Source organism: Syzygium oleosum, unplaced genomic scaffold (assembly GCF_021117445.2).
Source record: "Syzygium oleosum isolate NSW1041296 unplaced genomic scaffold, Sole_v2.1 Sole_v2.01, whole genome shotgun sequence".
Classification (NCBI taxonomy): domain Eukaryota; kingdom Viridiplantae; phylum Streptophyta; class Magnoliopsida; order Myrtales; family Myrtaceae; genus Syzygium; species Syzygium oleosum.
In genome coordinates, this window is record NW_026607485.1 from 37,032,904 (window position 1) to 37,043,639 (window position 10,736).

General features: G+C 39.0%; 1 protein-coding gene across 1 annotated transcript; it reads right to left on the bottom strand.

The window, feature by feature from the left end:
* Positions 1 to 265: 265 nt before the first annotated feature.
* LOC115681053 (agamous-like MADS-box protein AGL62) lies at positions 266 to 817 on the bottom strand. The gene has a single exon (XM_030604918.1). The coding sequence runs from the start codon at positions 815 to 817 to the stop codon at positions 266 to 268; it is 552 nt and encodes a 183-aa protein (XP_030460778.1).
* Between the last annotated feature and the right edge of the window lie 9,919 nt (positions 818 to 10,736).

A 10,736-nucleotide genomic window follows, 5' to 3' on the forward strand; every position in this document is an offset into this window, starting at 1 on the left:
TGTTTGGATGTCACAAATCTAAGAACGAGCGTGCACTTACCTTTGCTGATCATGCTATGAGATGTACCTTGATTTCTGAATTTTGGTTTGTTTTGCAACTTTATGGGCTACTTTTGTCATGGTGATTTCTAGAATTTCCTATGAATCCTTTTACAGATCATTTTGATAATGAATGGAAATTTCCTTTGACAAAAAGAAGAAGAAGAATATATAATCAGACAACACATTTTCTTACAAGATTATAAACTGCATGAGCTGACTTATTTCAAACCACCTCATTACATTTCAAAGACATTGAAATTCCCTTGGAAGCAGTCCTGGGCGGATCGTCGGAATTGTTGCTATGAGAATCAGCTGTTCGGTCTCCAATTGCTTGGATCAACATCTTGCTTAATTCTTCATACCTTCTCTTATGAAGTTTTAGCTCCTCCAAGGATAGTTGGTCGACCGGTGCCTCCCACCAGTCTTTGATCGGACATTTCTCTAACTCTCGCCGGAGTTCAACCCTGCACTTTCTTGTAGGTCTCGGTTTTGTCGACAATTCCGAGTTCTGTTTGGATAGTTCACGCAGCTTCGCCCTTTGTTTGCCTTCGGATTGCCTAACAGCATGAGAAGCAGATGCGCGTGGATCTTCGACCCGGTTGGGACTCACTTGACAGCAAGGACGGCCAAGAGACAAGGCCTCATTGCCCAGGCCGAAGAGTACAATCATGGACTCCAGCGCACATTCTGAATAGATGTCAGCAGCGCTCCTAGGATCTTGTTTGCGAGGACGGCCAAGAGACAAGGCCATGTAGCCCAGGTCGAAGAGTACCATCATCGACTACAACGTACATTCTGAATAGTCGGCAGCAGCTCTCCTAGGATCACGAGAGCGACTTTTCGAAGCAGCCTTCTTTTGAGTCTTATTCTTCATGGTCGTAATATATTTGAGATCCTTATGTACTACTCTCGCACTCGCACATGATTGAGTGGGGATTGGCTGCAATTTATAGGGCTGTGACGCCAATAAAACCGACCAATGTCTCATTTTGTGATTGGTGAATTATGGTTTTCATGTATGGCATATTCAAGATAAGAACACCTGAGAATGTTTTATTTCCCTTTTTAGAGATAAGGATTCAAGCAAATGGATTTTCACATGGATTTGTCACATGTGTCATCTAGATTAGCAAATTTAACGACAAAATTTGACGGAAACTAATAAAGGGTAATTTGTCACAGGTGTACCTGTTTGGGGCTTTTAATTGTCAAAAAATTAGTTTTGGGTAAATTTGTCATAGGTGTATCAATTTTGGGTTTTTTGTGATTAAAAAATTAATTTGGAGTAATTTTGTCACAAGTGTACTACTTTAGGGGTTTTTCATGATCAAAAAATTAGCTTGGTGTATATTTGTCAAATCTGTACTAATTTAGGATTTGTCATGGTATTAACCCTTTATTTCAAGCTCATTTTCCTTGAGAGGTGTTTGCATTGATGAAGTCTTTTTTTCCTGAGGCTTCTCTAGTTTAGTAGGGCCATGATCAACGCGAGTTGAGTTAGATAGCGGGCCGAAAGTCCCCATCCAAAATTCCCTTCATTTGATATATGTTAATAATTAGGCCCGAGCAAGCCCCAGAGGGCAACATAGGCAGGCTCTGGCTTAAGAAGAAAATTGATTTACCAGGTTAAATGTTTGAACAATATTTTGCATTCGTTTTTTCATCTTTACTTCTGTTTATCTTTTTCTTTATGTTTTGCTAAATTTGTATTTATCTTTTTCCTAACACTACAAGCACTCTTGTGCGTAAGGGCTAATTTCTTTCAAATCAATTAAATCCCTCGGCGAACCACGAATACTTCCTTATTCGTATTGTGGGACATTGGACGTTTAATAGACATGTCAATAATGCAGGAACATGCACATTCAAATTACTTTAATTGGAGGAAGTTACCATTGTAAGTTGGTAGCTTACCATTCTTAAAAACAAAATTTCCATTAGAGGCACACAATGAATTACAAGCTCAATTAACCATATTGCCTGCCAAAAGTTATATAAGGACCACAGTCATTTTCAGTAAAAAAAATCATAAGCATCTAGAAAAAAAAACATACCATATTTGAGTCCTTTGACTTACCAAATTTATCCATTTCCATGTATCCGCTATACTATCAATTAGGTTTCCTCAAAAGTGGATGGGCACGAAGAGTATATAATCAGGCAACGCTCTTTCTTTCAAGATTATAAGCAGCATGAGTTCACTTATTACGTGATCAAACCACCAGAAAACCCTTCGTTGTCGGCTATCCTCCCAAATGACCCTCCCTCAAAGAAATTTCATGTGCAGGCTCTCAGCTTCAGATATTGAAGCTGAGAGCCTGCTTTGCTCTACTTTTCTGTTCTAGATTTCGTTTTTCGTTTTTTTTTGTTTTTTTCTCTCTCGATCTAATCAAGGAGTCTTTTTACGTCTCGTTTGGCATCTTCTTTTGCTAGTTGTTATTGCTTTTCTTCGCTCATCATGGTTAGTAGATTTGCTTGTAGCTGAAAACTTTGTGAGAATGTCATCACCAGTCAAGCCAACAGGATACTCAGGATATGCTTCTATGACTTCTCCGAGATTCGGCGGAAGCTTTTCTCTCCCAATTTAGATCTAGATCTCTAATTATAATCTTCGGCCCAGACTACGCAGCCTTGTCTCTTGGCCGTCCTGGCAATCAAGAATCTAGGAGGGTTGCTGACACCTATTCAGAATGTGAGATGGAGTCGACGACTGTGCTCGTCGGCCTGGGCAACGAGGACTTGTCTCTTGGCCATCCTCACAATCAAGCATCCCAACAGGGTCATACATCGGCTTCTTGTGCTGTTAAATCGGAAGGCAAACAAAGGGCCAAGCTGCGTGAATTATCCGAGCAGAACTCGGACTTGTCGAAGAACCCGAGAGCTGCAGGAAAGCGCGGGGTTGAGCTCCTGCGAGAGTTAGAGAAATGTCCAATCAGAGGCTGGTGGGAGGCACCGGTCGACCAACTCTCCTTGGAGGAGCTAAAACTTCGTAAGAGAAGGTACGAAGAAGTAAGCAAGATTTTGATCCAAGCGATGGGAGACCGAACAGCTGATTCTAATGGCAACATTTCCAACGATCCTAAAAGGAACGATTCCTATGAAATTTCAATGTCTTTGAAATAAGGTGGTTTGATCATGTGTTAAGTGAGCTCATGCTGCTCATAATCTTGAAAAAAAGTGTGTTGTCTGACTATATGTGCTTCTTGTAAATCCACTTTTGAACAATCCCGATATGGATAAGAACATCAACTTTCATACGGCACTCTTGAATGCCATAACTTTTATTTCGCTCACTTAAATGCCACATCGGTGTAAAATGGATATTTGAGTGCCATTTCTGGCAAATCATCTTATGCGGATTTTTTAATTAATTTTTCATTTGACGTGGATTTATTAATTTATTAATTTTTCTTTTTCTTTTTCTTTTTTCAATTTTTTCAAGGCCGGCGATGGTCACCGGCAACCCTCGCCAGTTGCTAAGGCCTTGCCCAAACAGCGAGGGCCACCTCGTCCTCAACCGATATGGCCACGAAGGCCTTGGGCGAGGCCATCGCGATCTCCAGATCTTAGTGGCCGTGGGCGAGGCAGCCCCGCCATATGTGACCATGGTCTCACTAGATCTAGCAAAGGCCTCGCCTACCTGCGGTCGGCGAGGCCGCGATGGCCTTGCCCAGGGGCTTTGCGGCCGAGGGCAAGGTGACCCTTGCTCAATCTGGGCGAGCCTTCGCAACCGGCGAGGATCGTTAGTGACCCTCGCCGACACTAAAAAAAAAGAAAAGAAAAATACAAAATTAAAAAAATATTTAAAAATGGTCCACGTCAACGCCGGCTAAGCCATGTAGAACGACCGGCATCCATGTTAGATTTTCTGGTGAGGCAAATCGCCGATGGCACTCAAGTAATCAATTTTTCAAATTTATGGACGAAAGTTATGACACTTGCGCTGTTTTTATCCCATCCTGATTGGTAATATACGGATATATGGAAATGCATAAATTTGGTTAGTCAAAGAACTCAAATATGGTAGGATTTGTTTCGTAGGTGCTTATCATTTTATTTGCTAGAAATGACTTGGGGTCCTCCTATAACTTTTGGCAGGCAATCTGGTTAATGGAGCTTGTAAAGGAAATTTTGTTTTTAAGGATGGTAAGTTACCAACTCACCATGGTAACTTCCTCCAATTAAAGTAATTTGAATGTGCATGCTCATGAATTATTGACACGTTTATTAAACGTCCGATGTCTCACAAGAAGATTTAGGAAGTATTTGTGCTTCACCGAGGGAATTAATTGAATTGGAACAAATTAGCCCTTACGCACACGAGTGCTTCTTGTAGTTTTACTTAAAAAGATCCACAAAATTATAGCATAAAAGAACGATAAATACAAGTAAAGACGATAAAACGAAAGCAGAATAATTGTTCCAACGAGTAACATCATGTTTATCATGTCCTGTATATTCCCAAGTGGCTCAAAGCACTTCCTTATGGCAAAGAATTCCATATGCTTGTAAAGGACCCGCTGAAGTAGACTTTCTCGTAGACGTGGCAGTCCATCAAAGCTTGGTCCAGCCAACAAGGTCCCAAGCACAAATGGGGCGACCTTGGTAAATCAATTTTCTTCTTAAGTCCCAAGAAAATGAGTTTTAAATAAAGGGGTAATGAGATTGCAAATACTTGGAGTTTTGCCTGTTTTAGAACCGAGTACTTAATTAAACTTCTTTGTTTGCTCAATCGAGTACCTCAATTTTTTTAAAATTGGCTCCATGTGAGATCTCCATTAAACAATTTGTCATGTCATATGATTATGATAATGTGACTCACTTAGTTGGCAAAAGTTAAGTACTATTGGGCGAGCATACGGCGGGAACTTTGGCGTGGTGTGGCATGCCGAGGCGGGGGAGGTAATAGGCCCACCCTGCCCCGTTTTTTAGCTCCTCCGAGCAGAATTGGTCGACCGGTGCCTCCCACCAGCCTTTGATCTGACATTTCTCTAACTTTGCCCAGAGTTCATCCTGGCGTTTTCTTGCAGCTCTCAGTTTCCGAGTTCTGTTCAGATAGTTCAAGCAGCCTCGCCTTTTGTTCGCCTTCCGATTGCCTAACAGCATGAGAAGTGGATGTGCGTGGATCATCGACCCAGTTGGGATTCATTCGACAGCGAGGACGGCCAAGAGACAAGGATTCGTTGCCTAGGTCGAAGAGTGCAATCATCGACTCCAGCGCAAATTCTTAATAGATCTCAGTAGCCCTCCTACGACTTGATTGCTAGGACAGCCAAGAGACAAGGCCGCATAGCCCAGACCAAAGAGTACAATCATCGACTACAGCGTACATTCTAATTAGACCGCAGCAAACCTCCTAGGATCACGAGAGCGACTTTTTGGAGCAACCTTCTTCTGAATCTTATCGTCCAGCGTCGTAATGTATTTGAGATCCTCTCGTATTACTCTAGAACTCGCACACAATTGAGTGGGGATTAGCTGCGATTTATAGGGCCGTGACACCAATAAAAACTACTGACATCTTGTTCTGTGATTGGTGAATTATGGTTTCCATGTATTGCATATTCAAGATAAGAACTCCTAAAAATGTTTTATTTCCCTATTTATAGACAAACATTCAATCTTCTATCTTGTTTGATTATATTGCCTCGCCAATTACGACCGTGCACGAGTTTTAGTCAGGGAGCAAATTAGATTTGGTCCTTGAATTTGTCGATACTTATTTGAGTAATCAAATTGTCTTTTTTCTACTCGATCCATGAAATTATCTATTCTTTAATAGGTCCCAAATGGTCCAATTTTCATCCATTTTTCTTTGCATTCACTCGAGAGCTAATTGGAAGAGCATATTCACTGCGACGATATTACATCTTATTCAATTTGAGGAAGTGTATTTCCTTTTGGCAGCGATACTTTAGTGTTGACCTGAGCAATGGCAATATGGAAATACATCGGGCAAAAAGTCCTTGTCCAAATCCGCCCCTGATTCTAAAAAAAATAAGTACAAGTGTTTACTCATGAGAAATCATGATTGAGCATGTACGAAGGGGCTACGTAAGCGACCCAAGCTTGGGGTGGAAATATTGGCTAGGCCAACCCAACTTGTGTTTGGTTAGCTCAAGCGAGGTCCCATAGATCGCGAGATTCATGATAAATGTGTTCTTCACACTTCACAGGTATTTGGAATCCTTTGTTATGAGGAAGTGCATCAAGCCATTTTAGAATATAATGGAAATGATGGGCATGAGTAACTGTTTGAACAGTAATTTACAATTGTGGCTATTAGCGATATTAGATATTTACTTGATTTTGCATATCTCTTGAGATTATGCATATATCTCATTCAATAGTACATATCCTTCAATGATTAGATTTGATATTGTGTTTATATTATTACTTTAAGTAGTTATCAATAAAGGTCATGTATTATTTATCACATACATCGAAATATATAGAAAATTTGCCATTTTTTCTCTTCCGCTTTCTTACATTTAACTTGGTATTAAAGCTTCCTTTCATGAGACAATCCTAGTGCACCCGGTGCACTTCCCACCCGGTGCACCTTATGCTCCCCGACTACTTAGTGCAACCTCAAATAAATCCATCGTGGCGCCACTCCACAATGTTCATCCAAGTGCCTCATTCTGGTACGAGTAAGTGTCACAGTGGTCGTGTTACAATGTTGGCGACGCGTCCCCAGGTCGAGCTTTTCTTTTTTGTCACGAAGGTATTTTTCAATGCCGCGAAGACGCGTCTTCGTACAATAACTTTCACTCAGTAAAGCCTAGCTTATTCCGCTTGTTATAACCAAGCCAGCCATATCAGCCACATTTGTTAAGTTATTATCCCGACAGCAAAGTCGACCGCAAAGGACGCATGCTGTTTGGCTCCATTGCCTCCCATTCTCGACATTTCACTTCTCATTTCGAGAAGTCGATCCATCACCACACGCCCCGCCATCATACGAACAACATATTGAAATCTCGTTGTCCACCACACACACCCTATGCATAGTCGCGCCACGCATCCTCCATGCCCAACCGTGCAGTGTTGGTTACACTGTTTGATTTCATGTCAATCGAAGATTTTGGGACATTGTTCGGATTATTTTTCAAACACAGTTTATTTTTTTCAACTCACCTTGCGTTTGAGAGGATGTTAGCGATATCAGATATTTACTTGATTCTACATATCTCTTAGGATTTTGCATATATCTCATTTAATGATGCATATTCTCGATTGACTAGATTTGATATTATGTTTATATTGTTACCTTAAGTTTCATCCCATAAAGCCTATTGATAGGCTCGTATACTATTTATCACATACATCAAAATATACGAAAATTCCCCATTTTCTCTCTTCCACACATTTAACCGTGGGAATAATGGCGAATTTGTTGATATTCAATTATTATATCTTTACCGATGGTAACTTGCCATCCTTGAAAGGACCAAATTTCCTATAGGGGCACATAATTACAAGATGAATTAATCATGTTGCCAGACAAAAGTTATTTCCAGTAAATAAAATGAAAAACTTATACACAAAAATACCTACCACAATATTCCTCATTTGACCGATCGACTCAATGCATCTCCACAAATCCGTATAGATTTTAGAAAGTCATAAATAAGAGTCCCCGTCAAACTTAAAGCACCAAATCTGGGAGCAGGGGCTGGAGGCAGAAATGAAAGTCGGCATAGAATATGAAGGAAAAACAGAGTTTTGATAAGTAGTCTTATGTAATTTAACAATTATTCAATCTTATGAACAATCAACCAAATTGTGCCAAATTCATCGGTAAACCAATTCATAGAGCAATCTTCTTTAGAGGAAAGTAATTAATCATATTGCTGCCAAAAATTATGGAAGGACCACATTCATTTTCAGTAAACAAAATGATAAGCATCTAGAAAACAAAACCTACCATATTTAAGTCCTTTGACTTACCAAATTCATGCATTTCCAAAAATCGGTATATTTTCGATCAGGATTGCTCAAAGTGGATGTGCAAGAAGAATATAGCATCAAACAACACACTTTATTTCAATAATTTGACTCATCGAATTTATGCATCTCCATAAAATCTGTATAGATTTATCAAATTAACTTTCATGTTTTTGGTCATGCCATAAATGAGTCAGCGTCCAACTTAAAGCACCAAATCTGAGAGACTCTTATATGCTCTGTTTGGGGAGGGCCATAACTAGAGCCCTTGGTAAATTTACCAAAGACGAAAATAGAGGGAGGTGGGGAAATTAAAGTTGAAATAGAATATGAAGAAAAACAGAGTTTTAATAAGCAGTCTTATGTAATTTAACAATCGTTCAATCTTATGAACAATAATCAGAATGTACGAAGTCACGCCCGTAAAAAAAAAAAAAGACTATTTGCCAATACCAAATTCATCAGTAAATCAACCATGATGGCTCATATCCATCAGTAAATCAACTCCTAGAGTAACCTTCTTCTAAGTCTTATTTGTCATGGTCGTAATGTACTAGGAATTGTCTTGTATTACTCATGCACTCACATATTGAATGGGGATTAGCAATAACTTATAGGGTTTGTGACACCAGTTAAACCTACCTAATTCTTTTTTCCAAGATTGGTGAGTTAAATAAGTTCCTCTGTATAGCGCATTCTAGATAAGAAATTTTAAGATATTTTGTTATGCTACTTGCAGATAAACATTATCTTAGAGGGGTCGGCTTGATTTCGTTAGGGATGAGTGTATTGGAAGTCTTGAAATTTATCATGAAAGTGAAATTGAATTCTAAAACTTTTAAAAAGTACAATTAAGTCCTAAAACTTGTCACAAAGTGTAATTGAATCCTAAAACTTTTAAAAAGTGCAATCAAGTCTTAAAACTTGTCAAATTTGTCCAATCAAGTTCTTCCATTAATTGCATTTGTTGAAAGTTTTACTCGATTGCACTTTTGTGATAAGTTTTATGACTTGTTTGCACTTTTTGAAGATTTTAGGACTCGGTTGCATTTTCGTAACAAATTTTAGGACTTGATTACATTTTTCTAAAAGTTTTAGGACTCATTTGTACTTTCGTGACAAGTTTTAAAACTTTCAATACACTTTTTGAAAACACTAGCTTCTAAAAAGGAAAATTCCATAAAAAACCCCAAGCTATGTCACTTGTGACAAATTTAACCTAAACTTTTTTTTGCGATACGAAAAATCCCAAACTATGTCACTTGTACCATATTTTCCTCACAATACTTTTTCAAAGGGCATTTTCGTCTTTTTTCTTTTTTTTTTTTGTTTTTTTATTTATTTCTTATCTCTTCACTTCGCCGGCCATGGTGGAGGGAAGCCGGCGAGGGCGGCCCTCGCCGGAATTGGGATCCGACGAGGGCCGCTCGACACCGACGAGGGCAGCCCTCGCCAGATCGGGCGAGGGCCGCCCTCTCTGGCTTCCCTCCGTCATGGCCGGCGAAGGGAAAAGAAAAAAAAAGAAAAAGAAAAAGAAAAAAGAAAAAGACGAAAATGCCTTTGGGCAAAAGTATTATGAAGTAAATGTGTCATAAGTAGCATAGTTTGGAGTTTTTCGTGTCACAAAAAAAATTCTGAATAAATTTATCATAAGTGATATAGCTTGGGATTTTTAGTGATGTTTTCCCCATCTAAAATTAGATCTTTGGAGATCTCATAAGCATCCAAAATCCCCTCTCGTCTGTATCCATACTTTCTATGTCAAGGATTTTTCTATTATATTTAAATGCTTATGTTGGTACTTGTTCCACCATTGGAATTGAGTTTTACGCTATCGTTGCCCATCACGTCACCACTACCTTTCTTAATAAAAGATACCATAATCATCATCTCAACCACTTTGCAGAAGTATTAAAATGGCTTCATCCTCCACCCTACTAGCTGTTGGGAAAACTTTCCTTCAGAATTTTGATGATACTACCACTGTCTTTGGTACTAATTTTTATTACAATAAGTACATATGGTGAATTAGTTTACAAACTTCAATGATTCCTTTGTATTAGCAAATACGAAAAATTAGGCTGTGACAATAAGGTGAACAAGCACCAATATGAGTGGTATATCTTGGTGGCTTGGAAGGACTTGTGTCAAGCTAGTGTTCTTGAAAGTCTTTAGGTACTAATAAAGGTGGAAGGATTATTGATATTGTCATCATGTGTCATTTCATTGGTATCGTCGCTAGAGATCATCAATCAACTCGTTCACAATTTGGCACGTGTTGATGATGAAATTCGGATTGTGCTGATGAGGAGGTATCATTGATGACGATTAGGTATGGGTGTGAAGATGACCGTTGATGGTACAAAAAAGAGCGGTTTAAAGATTGAGATCCGTAGTAGAGAAATTGGAAAAGATATCTGACAGGTTTCTACTTTAGTGAAGTGATAACTTCAACATACTCCACTTTTGGAAACCTGTGAAAGTGAGAGGAAACGATTGTATGGGCAATCTTGATTCAGGCATAGATATTTGCCTACTCTCAAACGGCTAGCTAGATCTTAAGGTCTTTAATGGTTAGATTAAAGACTTATATAAATAAGGATCAACAAAGCTTGAAAAAGGTTGGACGTGTCATATATTGCAGTTGTGCTTTGAAGCTCAAAATTATCCCTATAATAGCATATAGTCAAGTGTACAAGTGTAAATGCAATCTTGTGTCCCGATAGTATAATTTATCTTGTGAA

What these genes read in the sequence shown, in the direction of transcription:
- LOC115681053 (XM_030604918.1), bottom strand. Translation starts at nt 817, where the DNA reads ATGGTACTCTTCGACCTGGGCTACATGGCCTTGTCTCTTGGCCGTCCT.